Source organism: Gymnodraco acuticeps, unplaced genomic scaffold (assembly GCF_902827175.1).
Source record: "Gymnodraco acuticeps unplaced genomic scaffold, fGymAcu1.1, whole genome shotgun sequence".
Classification (NCBI taxonomy): Eukaryota; Metazoa; Chordata; class Actinopteri; order Perciformes; family Bathydraconidae; genus Gymnodraco; species Gymnodraco acuticeps.
The window spans coordinates 183618-203808 of NW_022992317.1; the positions used below are offsets into that span (position 1 = coordinate 183618).

Here is a 20191-nt window from a genome sequence, read left to right on the forward strand (position 1 = left end):
AGGGTCCCCCATTTCCAATTCATCATATCATTTAAGACATATAAGACATATTTGACATACAGATGGCTTATATACAATTTACATACAGGTGTTTTTTTTTACATACAGATTGCTTGTTTACAATTTTCATTTTAGATTTCATTCTAATACATCCTAACCGGACATTTAAGACATACCAAGTCTACAGATATACAGTTAGTAACAGTCTAAAATGCGAGTATATACATAGATGGGGGGGGGGGGGGAAGCTGTCCATTGAACGACAGGTTGATATTTGTACCATTACCGGGGCCAGTTTTGCAATGCTCTCCCCCGAAGGTGCTCTTTAAGAGAGGTTTTGAAGGTAAGTATAGTTTTACTTTCCTTTACAGTTGTGGGAAGAGCGTTCCACCTTGATGTGGCATAATTGCGAAACGTGTATTCCCCCTTTTTTGTGCCAAATCTGGGTTTCACATGATTTGTGGAGCTCCCTCTGGTGTTATGATCATGGTATTCCTTGACCTTTGGGAAGAATTTTGACATGTACATGGGTACCATAGAGGTGTAGTGGATCTTGTAGACCAGGCCCATTGCAAGTAGCTGTACTCTGTCGTCTACTCTAAGCCATCCTAGGTTGTCAAAGTGGGCAGAGGTGAGGTGGGTTCTAGATGAAAGGTCAAGCAGTAGTCTGACCAGTTTATTTTGCGATGTTTGAAGTTTTATTTTTAGCGCCTTGGAGGTACTATGGTACCATGACGTGCAAGCATAGTCATAGTACCCTTGAATGAGTGCTCCTGCCAGAGTTTTCAGGGTGTTTTTGTTTACCAGAGAGGAGATCCGGTATAGGAATCTAGTTCTTTGATTGACTTTTTTTATTACATTGGATGCCATTTTGTCACAGGAGAGGTTTGCCTCAAGAATAGATCCTAGGTATGTAATTTCCTTCTTACTTGTGACAATAATGTCGCCCACTGCAACTGAGAAATCGTCGGATTTGCTGAGATTATGTTTCGAACCGAAGAGAATGGACTCTGTTTTACCCAGGTGTAATGATAATTTATTATCGGCGAGCCAGGTGCAGATTCTGCCGAGCTCGGAGCTGAGGGTTTTTTCAACCTGCAATCTGTTCCTGTCAGAGACCAGCAGGGCTGAGTCGTCCGCGAACAGGAACAAGTTGCAGTCACATGCTGATGACATGTCATTTACATAAATTAGGAACAGTAACGGACCTAATATGCTTCCTTGTGGAACACCACAGCTCACTGGGAGGGGGGGGGACAGAGTACCGTTTACCTCCACCATCTGTTCTCTCCCCTCCAGGTAGGATTGCATCCAGCTCACCGATGTCTTATTTATAACCAATAAGAACATTACATGGTACCAGGACACGGGTAAAACTTTGTCGGGAGCAAGAAGCAACGCAGAATGGATGCATTAAAACCGCCAAGTCCATTAAATCTGACTGGAAATGTGGATGCGAAATGGAGGACATTCAAGCAACAGTTTCTGCTGTACGCTGCAGCTGTCGGAGCGGATACAAATTCACAACAGAAGGGCTTTTTTTTTTCAATGTTATCAAAATGAGTTTCACTCCCATCTGTACTCTGAGTGGTTTGTTCATATGTTCATACCCATATCAAAACTCCCCTCTGTAAAAATCTTTGACTCTAATAAATTGACAATAAAACAAGAGTTTGATCCTGGTTTTAACCAATGTACACATTTCTATGCTGTTTCTGTATGCGTTAGTATATTTAAAGAAAAAAAATTCAGAAAACGTATACTGTAATAAAAAACAAAGTCATGATGTGAGTGAAACATTTTTAATAGTAATATTATTCACCATCCACCTCTTTAACAATAATGACATTTCATTTCAAATGATAAGCTCCATCTTATAAACAGGGCATTTATAAAATAAACTTTATAAGCATATTTCATGTAATTTTGATATTTAAAAAACCCTTTATTTATCTCCCAGTCAGACGGGACGTTTGCAGTCAGTTAGTCTCACCTGTACAGGCAGTGCTGGAGTGTGTTCAAGGTGAATAATGAGATCTTAATCATTAGAAGCAGTCCAACCAGTCAGACTGCTCACACTGACACAGGCTGCAGCCTTCAGACACTTAGATTAGCTTAATTTTGCATTTATACTAGGAAAAGGGGGGACATATTGAGTGACAAAATACACATTTAAGTGCACTTCATATATCTCTGTACGAAAACTGAAATGTAAAAACAATTTGGCAACTTGTTTTGGTCCCAGTCAAGATATAGCCCGACCCATAATCCCCTGTTAAATGTTTTATTGATGTTTTTACTCCTCTGATTTGGTATGGATTCAACAAACTGGATTCAGAGCTGCTGATAGGTGGATTTTGTTACCTTTGGACAGGCTAGCTTTTTCTTCCCCTGTTTCCAGTCTTTATGCTAAGCTAAGCTAACCAGTTGATGGCCTTATTTCTAACAAACATATACAGCAATCTTAATATCTATGATCGGCTGATCCAAGAGGGTTTTAAATAGTTTATAAAGCTTCAGAATAACCAAATCTATCAGACAAATTTAGTTAAGTAGAAATGGAAATAGTTCAGTACATTTTTTTAAGCTAAGTTGAGAATTAGTGAAAACTGTACTTCAGTTAGTACATTTAAAAAAAACATTCTTTGTTCCTTTTTTTTTAATCCATTGAGGCTTTGTTCAAACTTTACAAGCAGTGAGCAGAGAGGTGGACGAAATACAATAAACTAGGGCCGGGACTTTAACGCGTTAATTAAGATTAATTAATTACACAAAAATTAACGCGTTAAAAAAATTAACGCATTTTAATCGCACTTATTTTTAGCACCGCGGAACGTTTCTCACTGGATGAGTTTCAGGCGTACCGATTATACTGGAGCACCAACTAACGTTCATGACTTCAGACAACAACAAACCACAGTGAACAACAGTGGGAAATGTTGTTTTAAAAAACGGACGGATGGAAGCGTCGATAAGAGCACAGTTGTGTGCAAATTATGCAAAAAGGAATTCGCATATCACCGCAGCACATCAAGCCTCAAGTATCACCTCAATGCAAAACATATAGCAGCTAGCGTGGAAGCTAGCGTGGACGTTAGCCTCTTTTATCGCGTTCACACCAAAAAGAGCCGGTACTAAAATTAGTTCATGAGAACCTTTTTACCCCCACGAAAGTCCCTGCTAGAGAGCAGAGAGCTGCTAGAGAGCAGGGACTTTCGTGCGGCTCTCTTGTGAGAAAAGAGCTATATTTCTGATTGGCTGGGCGGATTGCAAACAACGCCCCGTAAAACTCCCAAAAAGTTTTGTGAAGCCGCCATTTTATTATCCTCGCATTAGCATTATTAGCATTAGCCCAGCGCAGAAACGCAGAGAGACTAACTTATGGCAACACAAAATAAAACATGGGAGCGGTGGAGATGAGGAGGTGTCGGCGTTCTGGCGATTTACTCGGAAGGCTGCTGGGACTCCCAGCAGCTTCTACTGAAGCCAGTCCCCAACTCAGGTGACTTCCGGCCGGGGACTTTGGGCGGCAGCAGAGCCGTATGATAGAAGAGTTATGACATCTCCGTTCACTCCAATGGACCACTTTTTTACAGCAATGGCGGATCGTGGAGCCTCTCATTCGTTCCCCGGAAGTTAGCGCCAAGGCTAGCAGAGCGGTAGAGTTGCAGCATAATAACCGTTCGTGACGGACTTTTAAAGGTAAGAAGAAGTTTAAAGATTTATATTGCGGATATTATCAGTACATCTGATTCAAATGAACATGTGTATTAAAGGATGTCAGTGGATTATCCCTAAATCAGTAGATTTAGGGAACGTTTACAGATAACAGATCAAGCTAGGATACCGAAGCAAGTTAGCAACAGACGTTGAACAACCTTTTAATTGTAAATTCCGTTCTCTTAATGTCTATTTGGTCCAACGTAGTTGAATTAGAGAAGAGAGGCTTCTAAACGGGATTGTATGCGGGGGTGGAGGGAGTTAAATATTAGATAACTATAACTTTGGTGCGTGTAAGAGTGAGTGTTTTTAGCAGAGCCATATTGTGTCCTTGTGATTATGTTGATTATTACCTGCCTGTATAATGTTGCAGCTCAGCTGATTTTGGATTGATGGCAAAGGGAGAGGGACTTAAGTGAGTGTGAAAACACAAGGTAAGTTTAATACTACTGTTTTATATAAGTAAGCATACTAAACATGTATTCTATCACTGTATTATATAAGTAATCTTGTTAGTAACCTACTGTATGGCAGGTGGAGGGGCAGTGATGTTACAGGTGGAGGAGCAAAACTGCAAGACTGCAAACTCACAAGACAGAGAAATCAAAGTTTGTTCTCCAGAGAAGAGGTTGATTTCACTTCAATTTTGTATTTCATATTTTCTAAAGATGTGGAAATGGCAACAAAAAAACACGTGAGAGCTGTAACCAAGACAACTGTAACAACAGGAGTAGAGAGCCACCAAGGTTTTTCAAGTCCCTCTCTTACTCCATTTTGCCAACCCAAACTTCCAGGTACATGACGGGACACCTTGCTTGTTTTTGTTGTTTGCTCTCCTCTGGCTGGGTGCTGGCAGGTGGAGGGCAGTGATGTTGGCAGGTGGAGGGGCAGTGATGTTACGGGTGGAGGGGCAGTGATGTTACGGGTGGAGGGGCAGTGATGTTAGCTGGGTGCTGGCAGGTGGAAGAGCAATGTTTAGTCCAAATATTTCCATTGCAACAGCTAATGGAAATGATTGCAGCTGTGGATCTGTTTGGGGGTTGCTGGATGTGGTAGCTTGGCTGCTGTTGTTCCTTTTCACCTTTTTGGATTGGCTCTTGCTTCCAAAATGGCCATCTTTTAATTTTATTTTTTTTCTGTCATTTCTGATTTGTTTTGCCTCAATTCTCAGCCTCAGCCGTATAAATCTTTTTACGAGTTTTTGTTGTACTCCACAGCATGACGGAAGCCTGCTGGAGAGGGCCTGAGCTTCTTTCTCCAAGACACCCACTGCGTTGGGGAGCTGCATGAGGGAGGAACCAGTCTTGGTCCTAAATAGTTCCTCAATTTGGTGAATGAAGTCAAAGGCTTCTTGGGAGGGACGACAAAGAGCACCTGCCTTGAAGTCTTTCAAGTCCACTAACAAGCTGTTGTCACCAGAAGGACTCTCATCATGGTGCTCTGTTGCAATTTTGCATTTTTCACAGATGCTGGCAAACTTGATGATTTTGTGGACGATGTAGCCTGCAAGATGGAAGAGAATACATTTCTGAGTTTTTGTGAGGTCAGGTGCTGCTGCTCTGTTCACCGCCATCAGCTGTTCCACTCTGACTGATGGAGTGATTTTTGGCTCCCCTGTGTCCAGGAAGTCTGCCAAAAAGCTACTGTGGTCTTCCTGGTAGCTCCCAGAGCTGATGGTGGTGAGGAACTGCCCCACAGATATGATTCTCAGTGCATGTGATGGAATTCCACTGGAGTTGGGACAGGATTTTTAGACCTCACACAGCTGAATGTATTTTCAAGGCAGTCTTGTGTGAACCTTGACGTTAACACAAACCTGTGTCCTTGTGTAAGCATCTCCTCTTGTATGGCCAAAATTGATGTTGTTGCCATTATCACCCCTGTTTGAACAGGCTTCCAACCTCACTTTTGACCTATCTTTATCCCACGAAACAGATGGACGATGTTCTGGAGGAAGGTGATGGCCTTTTGGTACTCCTCCATCTTGAGCCTGCTCAGGGCTGTAATTGGATGGCGAGATGACATCAGATCAAACCAACGATCAACCTGCTCCAGGAACCACGCTGTCGTCAGGTATGACAGAGGGCGGTTTTCTTGCTGCACCATGTATTTCAGCCCAGCACTTGTAGCCTTACTGAACACATTTAGAGCAAGACCAACCTTCATCTTATCAAAGTGACTTGGCTCGATGGCTGCAGCTGAAAGATGGGGAGCTATTTTTAAGGCCATCCCTTCCTGAAAGTTCAATAAGTCCTTAATGGGGACCACAGAAACCTCGTTAGAGGGAAGGTTCTCTCTGTTAACAACATCCTCAGGAATTATGAAGACCTGCCCACGGACAAGGGCACTTTTTAAATTTTGTACCAGATGTGGGACATCGGGCATGAAATAGAGCTGCCTGTCTGGTTTTGCTGGATGTGGCACCGATGTTTTATTTTGGTCCACCCCAAAGGATTTCCACATGGCTCGGTTAGGGCTACCCATGTCGGTGGTGACATCAAGCACATGTAGCCCTATGGATGCTGCCCTCTGTATTATCTCAATAATGATTGGCCTGTACTCTGCTCCATTGGTAGAATTGCCAGTGTAATGATATGCCACTACTTGCTTCCACCGTGTTGTGTTTCCAGCCAACATAAACACACAAGCATGTGTTGCCACCCCTGTGTGACCTGGTAAAGTCACATCACCGTACAGTTTGCCTGTAATCATGTCTAACTCCACACTTGGTGTGATTGCCATTTCATCCAAGGTCAACACACACTCCCTTTCAAGGTCTGTCAATTTATCTGCCTTCAATTTTAGGAAATCAAAGACCTCTGTCAACACACCAGGCTCAAACTTAACACATTGCATCCTTCTTTGCAGTGTCCTTATTCCTGGAAGGGGAATCTTCAATTCCTGCAGAGTTTTGTAACCCGTTGGTCCGCTCGCAAAGCGAATTTTTAAAGCCTTCTTAATTGTCTCATTGCTCCATTTCATCCCCTTTGTGGTGAGTCTGCCTAATGCCTTCAGTTGGTCTTTTGAAAACGTTTTCTTATATTTCTTGTCCCTAATTTTCATTGTTTTCTTGAGAGCTGCATTTTCCTTCCTGATTTTTCTTAGTGCAGCCTTTGCTTTTTTGGTGATTCCTTCTTGGCTCTTTAATTTTCTCTTTAATTGTTGTAATAGATCTGTTTGAATGGCTGCTGGTTCCCTCGTATGCTGACTGGCTGCTGGTTCCCTCGTATGCTGACTGGCTGCTGGCTGAGTGGGTGGTGTCCGCCCTCCCTGTCTCTCCTCACTAGCCATGTCCTCTCTTTCTTCACCCTCACTTTCCTTTCTCTCAGTCTCCTCATCCCTTCTTCCCTCAATCTTTGAGACTAATGTAAGTAGAAGACATGGCACTGTAAATGTTCGAACATTTAAAATATTATACCACTTAAAAATAAGAAATATTACTTTTGTTACTAAGAGTTCATACTTATTATACCTGTGTCACCTTTCACACTATAGCTGTGATCATGAGCTATGGGCTTTGTAGATACAGGTCCCGGGGTGAATCGTGGTGCAGGGGCCCTTCTCTTTTTGACCACAGGGCGATGCACGAAGATGGTGGGTATAGCCTCTGCTCTCAGCCTAGTCTTGCCCTTTTTTATCTTGACAAACTGGTCTGCATCAAAATATGCCTGCGGAGTGACTTGAGGTTACTTCACACACAGAACAACTGTGTCTGAATCTTGTCTGCCCACATACATATTCCATAGTGGTTGAATACACAGTATTAGGAAACACTTTATACTTACTGGACATGTTATACTCATTACATACTGTATATAAAATATGACCAAGAATGTGAGACAACTTTATAGAAATTCATATCACATCTGTTACTGATGCCATTTGTCATACTTTATTAAATTCACAAATATTAAAGTTCCATAACTTCAGTTGGGAACAAAGACCACACCTTATCTCCCCAAGGCAATTTCCCATCCAATAGGTGTGCTATATAGGTGTGTATAACCCTTTCTCCTGTCTGTTTATCCCTCTTTCAGCACAAGAACCAGAGGGGGATTCAATGGAGCCTGAATACCTGCACTGAGACCCTCACCCTGCACCCTGAGTCTCAACTCTCAACTTTTCAAGCCTTTCCCTGTTTTTTTGTATTAAACAAAACATTAAGCTTTCCCAATGGTGTGGTTTTCGTTTTGTGAAAAAGTGCAAATGCAGTGTTTGTATATAATTACCTCACATATTTGTTTGCTGTTGGTTGTGAAATTGCTCCTGCTGACTTGAGCCAGCCATTTTTTCCTCCGCTCTGTGTCAGTGGAGAAGCCGTACATTCGTACTCCTTTCTCGGAGCGATTTGAGCATCCCCAGGCAGCACAGCAAACCATGGTGGCGACTGGGAGGCAGCACAGCAAACCAGGACAACACGGAGGAAAAGGCACAGACAAACTGCATGATATGCTATTCAATGTTTATTGAATTCCATGTATTTGCAATGGATGTTCCTAAAACAACACATTTAACATCATCATCATCATCATGCTGCTGCTGCTAGTCCTTTGATAGTCACCTGTCGAACTCCTGTCCTTTCTGAAAGCCATAAAGATGACATTAGTCATTTAGATAACTTGTGTCCTCAATTACCATGGGATTACTGAAACTACCATGAATTTAAGAAAATGGTAGACATTAATCTAATCTGAATTTTAAAGCATTACTTTAGATCCCCTCCCTCTAAATATATCAATAAACATTAGAAAGTGATGCTCCTGACCACCATACAAGTTTAAGAAGATAATATTGGTTTTAAAGAATTCAAAGCTATAAATAAACAGCAACAGGCTCTTTAACCAAGGCACTGTTAGCCTACCATGTAAACTAGTTGTTCACAATAATCCTAATATTATCACTTAATATTAGCAAATTCTATTTTATTTTTTAAAACATATTGATGTAAATACATACACATATCGATTTGTTGTATAAATATTGCAAATCAAAACCTTTATTCACTAATAATTACCAAAAATCGTAGTTCTATCTCCTGTTATCAGTGCATTCACATTGCCCGCCATGAACTTCAGGGGAACGATCCTCGTCTACATGAACCACGTGACGATAACCGTTTTTGGACTTCCGTTGTCGTAACTCTTCTATTATACGGCTCTGGGCGGCAGTATACGCCGTGAAGTGGTTTGCGGCCTGCCAGTAAACCCAAAGCAGAAGAAGAAGAAGTGACGTCAGCGGCTTCATTTGCCTAATTCTCCCCCAGGTTCAAAGAGTTCTCATGAACTAAGTTCTCATGAACCTTTGTGGGAAAAGTACTGCGGTGTGAATGCGCCTAATGGTATACTAAAATCCATGTGAAAAAAATTGCTTCTCACTGTTCTTAGGTCAAATATTTATATGTGATTAAAAATGCGATTAATTTCGATTAATTAATTACAAAGCCTCTAATTAATTAGATTAATTTTTTTAATCGAGTCCCGGCCCTGCAATAAACATAACACAACAGACAGCTGAGATGTAACATTTTAATTTCCCTGGTTTGTTAAACCACTGCAGCCTAATGTTTAATGATCAGATATTGTTGATTTTCAAAGTAACTGTCAATACATTTTGTACCAACATAATATAGTTCAATAATCAATCCTGAACTTCCCATTTAAAACACACCAGAGAGACCCATCATTTTCCCCTCAATTGAAAATTATAAAAACAAATATATATACAGTATTTTACTAATGAAAAAGGAGTGCATTACTTCCACTATTAATGTCTGCAAGTATGAAACACTTTTTGAACACACAACTCTGAGACAATAAATACTTTTCTTGTCCCCCTGACATATAAAGAAGTGGTAAAAGTTTATTTCTGAGTAAATAGTTTTCTGATCATTTCAAGTCATGACGGCAGGTAGTGCAATCCGTAGAATAAACTAGAGTACATTAGAACATACTCATCAGTATTTAATGTGTTTTTATGCGTCTCATCAAGGTGAACCATATGTGATCAGATTCTGAAACATTAACAATGTGTACAATGTACTTCCCCAGTTGAATACATTGATTACATTTAGTGAGAGTGAATCTTTCTGTTGAAAATCAAATGGTTGTTCTACTCAGTGTGATTGACAGGAGAGATGATCAGAGGGGCAGAGTTTTTACCACCATCGTTAAGACAAGGATCAAAGTATGGGTAGAGTTTCTCTTTGAAGCAGCAGCCAGTGAAGGAGTAGATCAGAGCTGCAGCATCAACATCATAAAAGGAGACCAGACCCTCCTCATAATCCACAAACACCCCCACCTTCTCAGGCTGAGACTTCAGAGAGAGACGGACTGAAGGAAGAGCAAAAGCTTGGTACTTATTTTCATTCCTCAACCATATCGTCCAGTAACCTTTCTGAGGAGACAGTGTGATGATTCCCTTCCTGTTGATCGACTCTCTGGCCACTCCTAAATCCCACTCAGTCTTCCCTTTAACCTGAACCTCATAATAAAATCTTCCTGAAGAGAAACTCTGCTTTGCTAAGACACAAGCACAATAATCAAATCTCTCTGGATTGTCTGGGAGATTCTTCATCACATCACCAAATTTCACTTGTTTTCCATCATCAGACAGGATGAGTTCAGGATATGCTGTATCAGGATCAAGAGTCACCTCCTCCTCATACTGCTGGACCCTCTTCAGCTCCACCTCAGAGAGCAGCTTCTTCTTCTGTTTCCTGAGCGTCTCCTCCAGCTGAGTCACAGCTCTCACCACAGTCCCCTCATATGAAGGTGGACGGACCCTGACTTCTGTCCAGTTCTTGGTGGGTGGAGCAGCGTTCAGGGACGTGAAGCTTTGGAGGAGGTGGAGCTGGTCTTCAGAGCGTGAGAGCTGCTCCACCTCAGAGCTTCTCTTCTTCAGCTCAGAGATTTCCTGTTCCAGCTCTTTGATGAAGCCTTCAGCCTGTTCCTCTGTCTCTCTCTGCTTCTCTTTGATGGTGTCGATGAGCTCGGCCTGGCTTCTCTTAACAGACTCCTTCAGAGCGGTGAAGACCTGAACACCATCTGCTATCTCTCTGTCTGCTCCTTCCTTACTGAGCTCCACTGAGCGATTCATCTCCTGAATCTTCAGTCGTCTCTTCTGGATCATCTGCTGAATTTCAGCCTCTGTCTTCCCCAGCTCAGCCTTCTTTCCTTCATATCCTTCTTTCAGAGGAACAACATCATGTGTCTTGTGGTCTGAAAAGGAGCAGAGCATGCAGACACACACCTGGTCGGTCTTACAGAACAGCTCCAGCAGTTTATCATGCTTCACACACATCCTGCTTTCCAGGTTCTCCTCAGGGTCGATCAGCTGATGTCTTTTGAAGCCTGCATTCTTCAGATGAGGCTCCAGGTGAGTCTCACAGTAGGAGGTCAGACACACCAGGCAGGACTTCAGGGCCTTCAGTCTGGTTCCAGTGCAGGCGTCACAGGGAACTTCTCCTGGTTTGACAACGTGTTGCTCTGAGCTGCTGCTGCTGGCTTTCTGTTGAGCTGACTGTCTGAACTGAGCAGCCATCTCAGAGATGAAAGTGTTGACCTGCAGCTCAGGTATTGGGAAGAAGAGCTTATTACAGTTGGGACACTGACTCGGGACATTTCTATCCCAGTGTTCAGAGATGCAGGCTTTACAGAAGTTGTGTCCACATGGTATGGTGACTGGATCAGTGAACACATCCAGACAGATGGAGCACAGAAACTGATCTTCAGTCAGCAGACAGCTGGCAGCAGACATGTCTCTCTGGGGACAAAACGTGTGAAAAAAACACAACTGTAATTACATGTTCTCTATTTGCCAGTTCATAGAGTCTACTATGAACCCAAAAATGTAAACTACCCCAACATTTTATGCGAGAAATGACATACATAGACCAATGACAACCAAAGACATTTAGGTTTTTTGTCTGTGAGAATTAAAATTCAAGTTCAAATGAAATCTGGAAAATCATAGCAGCATTCAGTTCAAACTCTAAGAAACACAATGTGTAAGCTCTAATACTGTTGGGGGATTTTGCTGTTGTTGAACAGAGGAGTGAAACCTCCTGCTGAGCATCACTGAAGTTAATGTAATGATAGGTGTTTATGCTTTAGTTACAATCATAGACTGGTTACAATGCATATATGTTACCACTAGGCGGTAGTATAACATCTATGGACATATATGTTAGCAGAAGATGTGATGTGACTGCATGTTGGCCTATACAGTTGGCTAGTAAAGCTAGTCTAAAGATACAAGATGTCTTATTTATAACCAATAAGAACATTACGTGGTACCAGGACACGGGTAAAACTTTGTCGGGAGCAAGAAGCAACGCAGAATGGATGCATTAAAACCGCCAAGTCCGTTAAATCTGACTGGAAATGTGGATGCGAAATGGAGGACATTCAAGCAACAGTTTCTGCTGTACGCTGCAGCTGTCGGAGCGGATACAAAGTCAGATGCTAGAAAAATAGCAATACTGCTAACCGTTGCCGGACCAGAAGCATTGGAAGTCTACAATACTTTTGTGTTTGCTCAACCAGAGGACAAAGATAAGTTAGATGGTGTCTTAAAAAAGTTTGATGAGCACTGCCTATCGAAAAAGAACGAAACATTTGAAAGGTACGTCTTTCGCACAAGAATGCAGCATCAGGGAGAGACGTTTGATAACTTTCTCACAGACCTCAAGCTAAAGGCAAAATCTTGTAATTTCAATGATCTCAGAGACTCTATGATTAGAGACCAGATAGTGTTTGGGACTGATGACAGGAAAATCAGAGAGAAATTATTGAGGGAAACAGAACTCACGATGGAGAGCGCCATTAAAATATGCCACGCCAGTGAGCTAGCGCGCCAACATGTACTGACATTTAATCAGTGGTGAGCCGTCAGGGCCCTCTGTGAGGGCCTAAGATATTCAAAAAAAAAATATTTGAAAACATTTTAAAAAAAACATTTTTTTAAAAAATATTATTTTTTATATTTTGTTGTTTTTACATTTTTCATTAATTTTACCAAAATAACTTGATTTAATTGTATTTAAAATAATATTTCCAAAGAAATAAATCCTTCGAATCTGCCTGTTCAGTTTCTGTTGGAATGTGAAGGGTTAAATGCCGTCTCTGCGAGTTAATGTGAAGACGGGAGGGCTTGTTGGTCCCTCTCTACATTCACAGAGGGCCAGCTATAGTAACTCAACGAGAGAGTAATGTCAAATGACAGTACAATTGACCAATCATATCTTCCCTCTAAATGGGCGGGTTTTATTTTCGCGGACTTTATGACAAGTTCCGCCCGCTGTGAGGTCTATGCAAGTGGTGCAGTGACGCGTCCTAAAACCCGGAAGTAAGCTGCGCTCGGATTCCCTTGACAGAAAGCAATGTGATTTCTCCAGAGGATTTTGGAAAATAGCTGGAAATAAGGTCTGTGGAAAACGAACCTGTTAGATAAATGCACGTTGTGTTCAGCCGGATAATATCCACATGTCTATCCTACTTTTATTATTTTTGAATCATAAATCTAATCGATAGATTTATGATCGATAGATTTATGATTAGCATAAGTTCGTTCATGGTGGCTCACTTCAGTGATAGTGATGACATCGTTGCGAAATTATTATCCGAGTCATTTTCGAGATTGAGTTACAATGATAAACTGGAGTGGCAAAGGATCAGCTGAATGACCCGCCATCAAGTGCTTCATCCAAAAGGACAGGAGGATGGACTTTGTGTTTCAGTGATTTGATCATCAAAGGTAGGCCTAAGTCATTTTCAATGCGGGCCGCCGTGCCGACTTAAATCATTTGTAATTGCTACTTGGCGGTGGGTGCCCTGTCATGATAGGTGTTTATATAAATTATGTTGTTTTGTGTGGTAGAGGGTCGCTGTCATTGATGCGTTTTGCACCCCGGACCACTGTTTTGATATTCCGCTGAAGTCTACGTTGAGACGTAATATCTCTTCTTTTTTTTCGAGGGAAGGGGGGGTCAGAGGGCCTAGGTTTAAAAGTCACGGCTCGCCACTGCATTTAATGAACCTGCACATGGAGCAGCAAGCCAACATGGAGGGAGTGAACGCTGTGTCAGTTAAAGCAAAACAGTGGAAAAGATACAGAGATAAAAACAATGATGACGAACAGTTCTTCAGCTGCAAGAGATGTGGGGAAAAACACACTCCAAGACAATGTCCTGCTTATGGGAAAATGTGTGCAAAGTGCAAAGGACAAAATCATTATGCAAAGATGTGCCTCTCCAGAGAAAAAAATAAATGCAATAAGGTGCACAGAGTTGAAGACTCAGATGACAGTGATGATTTAAGAGAAACATTTTTCATCAAAATGGTGTCACATGACGAAAATGACGGCTCACAAAGTCCAAAAGGTACTGTAAATGCTGTATCAGATGACAAATGGATTGCACCAATCCTAGTAAATGGGACAATTGTGCCATTTCAGATTGACAATGGGGCTAAAGCTAATTTAATTAATGTGAATCATCTCAAAGAGAGAAACCTAGAAGTATCTCAGAAAAAAACAAACCACTGAAGGCATACAACGGGCAGCCAATTGAGACAAAAGGGCAATGCAAGTTGACAGTGAAAGGCAAACAGTACAGCCTGTTGTTTGTCATTGTGCCTCATGGGCATGAATCACTCCTGGGCGACAAAGCTTCAGAGGACCTAGGACTGGTTAAGAGGATCTATCAAATAAACAGTGGGGACATAGTAATGGACAAACAATGCAGAAATACAAACCACACGCAGTTTGCTGGAACAGTTGACATTGTAAAGGAATTCCCAACAGTTTTTAAAGGACAAGGGACCTTGCCGTACACTTACAAGATCCAGCTCAAGGATGATGCCAAGCCTGTAGTGCACGCCCCAAGAAGAGTGCCAGCACCACTACGAGCCGGTTTAAAAAAAGAGCTTGACAGGATGACACTACTGGGTGTTATTGAGCGAGTGGAGGAGCCTACTGACTGGGTGAACTCCATCACATGTGTAAAAAAGAAAACTGGTGACTTAAGAGTCTGCCTTGATCCAAAGGATCTGAATGAGAATATCAAAAGAGAACACTACCAAATCCCAAAACGTGAGGAGATAACCTGTGAAATGGCAGGTGCAAAATATTTCAGCAAAATGGACGCTTCGCAGGGGTTTTGGCAGCTGAAGTTGGACCCAGAAAGCAGCAAGCTTTGCACCTTCAACACACCATTTGGGAGATACTGTTTTTTGAGGTTGCCATTTGGTATCATCTCAGCGCCAGAAATCTTCCACAGAGCGATGGAGTCCATAATAGAGGGTCTGGAAGGCACAAGAGTGTACATAGATGACTTGGTTGTCTGGGGAAAAACACGTCGAGAACATGACAAAAGACCAAGAGATCTCCTACAGAGAGTCCAAGTGAATGGGCTGAAATTGAACAGAAATAAATGTCAGTTTGGGGTCACAGAAATGACCTTCTTGGGAGACAAGATCTCAGGAGAGGGGGTGGAGCCTGATCTGGCAAAAGTGCAAGCAATACTGGACATGCCTCCTCCCACTGACAAGAAAGGAGGCCTGCGAGTTATGGGAATGATAAACTTCCTGGGAAAATTCATACCTAACCTCTCCTCCAAGACAACATGCCTCAGAGAGCTGCTTCAACACAACAAGGTTTTTGAGTGGAATGCTTCAAATGAAAAAGAATGGAAAAAACTAAAGGAAACTCTAACTACTGAGCCAGTTATTACATTCTTTGATACATCAAAAGCTACAGATGCATCTAAAGATGGATTGGGAGCTGTACTCCTTCAAGCAAATGGAGACAAATGGCAGCCGGTGGCATACGCATCACGAACAATGACAGAGACTGAGACGCGCTATGCGCAAATTGAAAAGGAGACTCTGGGTCAAGTGTATGGGTGTGGAAAGTTTCACAGTTACGTTTATGGTTTACCAACCTTTACAGCTGAGACTGATCACAAACCGCTGATTTCAATCATAAAGAAAAACCTAAATGACATGTCACCTAGAATCCAGCGCATGATGATGAAACTGCAGCGATATGATTTTGAGTTAATATACACTCCAGGTAAATACATTGTACTGGCAGATACTTTATCGAGGGCACCTGTACCTAGCACTGACACGAGTCTCAGATTCACAGCTGGTGATGATGTTGAAGCACACGTTCTGATGTCATGTTGCTGAAAATTGTGCAGGAGACAGAAAAAGACCCCTACACTACAAAAAGTGGCCTGCCATACTTTCAATGGTTGGACAAAAGGAAGTTGTCCACAGTTCTATCCTGTACGGGCAGACCTGAGTGTGGCAAATGGCCTGGTGCTGCGACAGAACAGGATTGTCATCCCTCAATCCATGCGTCAGGACATGCTACATCGTATCCACGAGGGACATCTTGGCATGGAAAAATGTAAAAGGAGGGCCAGAGAAGCAGTTTATTGGCCAGGCATCAACATGGACATTGAGAGCATGATAGGAAAATGTGACACATGTCTCAGACACCACTACAAACAAACAAAGGAGCCAATGCTGACTGCAGACCTACCAGCTGCACCATGGCAAAAGGTGGGTACTGATCTATTCCATCTAAATGGCAAGGATTATCTTTTGTTAATAGACTATTATTCAAACTACCCTGAGGTATCACAGCTCTCCAGTACATCAGCACTTTCTATCATCACACATATGAAGGGCTTCTTCGCCAGACATGGCATCCCACAATGTGTTGTCAGTGACAATGGTCCACAATACAGCAGTCAGGAATTCAGACGGTTTGCGGAGCAGTATGGATTTCAGCATCTTACCTCTAGCCCACTGTATCCACGGGCTAATGGGCAGGCTGAAAAAGGGGTCCAAATTGTTAAAAGGCTGCTGAAAAAGGCAAGTGATGGTAAAACTGACCCTTACCTGGCTTTGTTGAGTTACAGGGCCGCACCGCTGGAGTGTGGTGCATCCCCTGCTGAGCTCCTCATGTGTCGCAAGCTGCGCACCACGGTACCACACATTTCACACTACAACAACGACAAGAAGGTGCTGGATAATAAGAGAGTGAAGCTCAAGCTCAAACAGAAAATGAACTATGACAGAGTGACAAGGAGACTGGAACCTCTTCGGGAAGGGGATGTTGTGAGAATTGAGGGTCCTCATTCCTGGACCAGGAAAGCAACTGTCCTCAGTGAAGTGGGTCCCAGGTCATTCACTGTGAAAACGGAGAATGGTCAAGTGCTTCGGAGAAACAGGAAGAGTCTGTTGAAGACTCAGGAGAACATTGAGGAAGTTGGTCAGGAGACTGAAAAGATAGTTGAGGAGACACCAGACTTGCAACATAGTGAGCCTCCTTCACCTTCCCCAGTAACTGAAGCACCAGATCTGAGAAAATCCACAAGACAGACTTCCATCCATCCATCCATCTTCTCCCGCTTATCCGTGGTCGGGTCGCGGGGGTAGCAGTTCCAGCAGAGAGCCCCAAACTTTATTTTCCCCACATCAACCAGCTCTGACTGGGGGATCCCAAGGCGCTCCCAGGCCAGCGAAGAGATATAATCCCTCCACCTGGTCCTAGGTCTACCCCTTGGTCTCTTCCCAGCTGGACGTGCCTGGAACACCTCCCTAGGGAGGCGCCCAGGTGGCATCCTAACTAGGTGCCCGAACCACCTCAACTGGCTCCTTTCGACGCGAAGGAGGAGCGGCTCAACTCCGAGTCCCTCCCTGATGACCGAACTTCTCACCTTATCCCTAAGGGAGACACCAGCCACCCTGCGGAGAAAACCCATCTCGGCCGCTTGTATCCGCGATCTCGTTCTTTCGGTCATGACCCATCCTTCATGACCATAGGTGAGGGTAGGAACGAAAATGGCCCGGTAGACAGAGAGCTTTGCCTTCTGGCTCAGCTCCCTTTTCGTCACAACGGTGCGGTAAAGCGACTGCAGTGCTGCTCCGATTCTCCGGCCCATCTCACGCTCCATTGTTCCCTCACTCGAGAACAAGACCCCGAGATACTTGAACTCCTTCACTTGGGGTAAGGACTCATTCCCTACTTGAAGTGGACAGTCCATCGGTTTCCTGCTGAGAACCATGGCCTCAGATTTGGAGGTGCTGATCCTCATCCCAGCCGCTTCACACTCGGTTGCGAACCGATCCAGTGAGTGCTGAAGGTCGCAGACCGATGAAGCCATTAGAACCACATCATCTGCAAAAAGCAGTGGTGCAATCCTTAGTCCACCGAACTGCAGACCCCCTCCCCCATGACTACGCCTCGAAATCCGATCCATGTATATTACAAACAGGATTGGTGACAAAGCGCAGCCCTGGCGGAGGCCAACCCTCACCGGAAATGGGTCCGACTTACTGCCGAGGACCCGGACACAGCTCTCACAAGACAGACTTATAGAACAATAAACTGTTGACATAGTTATAAGTGACTTTAAGAAAAGAGCATGGTTGGCATTCATTTGATATTTGTGTCATAAGTTTTGTTCACTATAGATATTTTATTTAGAGTAAATAGCAAGTTAAAAACTGCTATACTTTCTTTACAGTATGTTTAGACATTTTGAATGTTTAAAATGTTTACATTTGAAGACTGTATGTTCCAGAAGCTTTATAATTAAGAAATGTGTTATACTGACCTGTTTGGAAAGGGGATGTAATGATAGGTGTTTATGCTTTAGTTACAATCATAGACTGGTTACAATGCATATATGTTACCACTAGGCGGCAGTATAACATCTATGGACATAGATGTTAGCAGAACAAGATGTGATGTGACTGCATGTTGGCTAATAAAGTTGGCTAGTAAAGCTAGTCTAAAGATACAAGAAGATGTCTTATTTATAACCAATAAGAACATTACAGTTAATGCTAGTTGTTAAAAAACAGTAAACGTTATCAGCTTCAAAAGGCAGACAGCAGTTACTACAGAAACAGGTTCAAAGCTCAAGGCTACTAACCACAGTGTGTACATTTGAAATCAGATGAAATATGTAACTGCCATGCCTTTTTATAAGCAACACTTGTAACATAACACCAGATCCCTTGCTTTGGACAGTCCAGAACAAATCTACTATTTAGATTCTACTTTGTTTAATAGAGTCATTTATAAAGATGTTTTCAAATACAGGAAATATGAAAATAAGGATAAGCTAATGCTAGCTTTGACTGTATGCTCTCTAACCTAACTTAACCAGAGTTTACATTGCAGTTGTTTTGTGGCTGTTGCTAATGTAAATGTTGAGGTTTTTATCTTAACTGAACATTTATATTGTGTAATATTTTTTATATGGTAAATTGATGTAATACAGTCAGATTCAGATTTTAATCCAACTTTGACTAAATGTTTAGTAAGTGATGTGTCTGTAGTGAACTCACCAGTGTTTGCAGAGTCCTGCTGTGTTGTTGAGAAGAAGCTGCTGGATTCAGTTGAGTGTTTCTTCAGAGAAACAGAGACGTGTCTCGGCTGCTGCTCTGCTGTCGCTCAGACAAACAACAGCTTTGATTTCCGGGAAATGGAAACTCTTCTCTTACAGTGTGGTTCAACCTCTCAGTGGCAGTTTGCCAAGAGGAAGTGGAGGAAGAACTGTTGAGGCTTGTTATTTAACTTTGTGACGATGCATTTTACAGCTGATCCAAGAGGCTTTTCAAATAGTGTATTGAGCATAAGTAGGAATATGTTCTCAATACATAAAGGACATCTCTTTACACATCTGGAGATTCATAGCTATATTTCACAACGCTGTGCTATGGTCCCTGTTTAAGAGCAGCTGGTGAAACACTTCCTCCTCCCTGAACAGACGGTTTGAAAATGGGTCCGTACTTAAGTGACATTTTTTGCTTTGTACTACAATTAATTAGTAAATGGTGTACTTTTACTCCTCTACATTTAATGAATACCTTTACTTACTTTACAGATCTGGATTAATGATGTGAAATATAATCAAGTCTTAAATCAGACTTTAAGTATATTTTGATGATAATACTTTTCTAACTATACTTGAGTCACATTTTGAATGCAGGACTTTTACTGTAACAGAGTATTCCTACACTCTGGTACTTCTACTTTTACTAAAGTACAAGTTCTGAGTACTTCTACTTTTACTCAAGTACAACATCTGAGTATTTCTACTTTTACTCAACTAGAAGATCTGAGTATTTCTCCTACCTCTGAGGAAAAGTCTAAGAACCTGAATGTGACCTTTGACCTCCATTGAATCACAGCTGCTTTGTTTCTTTCTCCTCAGCTTCTCGTGAGCATCATCGAGCGCGGCCTGACTTCCTTCCACGATGTTTCCTGCATTCGCTTCATCAGACGCACGAGCCAGAGAGACTTCCTGAACATCCAGTCAGACAGCGGGTAAACCTCGTATCTGTAAACCTACTTTGCAAGAAAACAGATTATGATTCTTAAAGGTCTCCTATTGTACTATTTTGAGGCATCCTTTTTTTAAATGTCCTGCTTTTTTACACATGCTCTC

At 42.3% G+C, this 20191-nt stretch overlaps 1 protein-coding gene across 1 annotated transcript; it reads right to left on the reverse strand.

Annotated features, from left to right (window-relative positions):
* Positions 1–9227: 9227 nt before the first annotated feature.
* Positions 9228–19361, reverse strand: LOC117541247 (probable E3 ubiquitin-protein ligase TRIML1). The gene is made up of 2 exons (XM_034208421.1): positions 19089–19361; positions 9228–11479 (listed from the first exon to the last, which is right to left on the reverse strand). Exon 2 carries the CDS (start codon positions 11473–11475, stop codon positions 9829–9831), a length of 1647 nt encoding a protein of 548 aa, XP_034064312.1. The 5' UTR covers positions 11476–11479; positions 19089–19361; the 3' UTR covers positions 9228–9828.
* Between the last annotated feature and the right edge of the window lie 830 nt (positions 19362–20191).

Bases quoted from the DNA above. Each gene is read 5' to 3' on its own strand.
- LOC117541247 (XM_034208421.1), bottom strand. From the start codon at position 11,475: ATGTCTGCTGCCAGCTGTCTGCTGACTGAAGATCAGTTTCTGTGCTCC.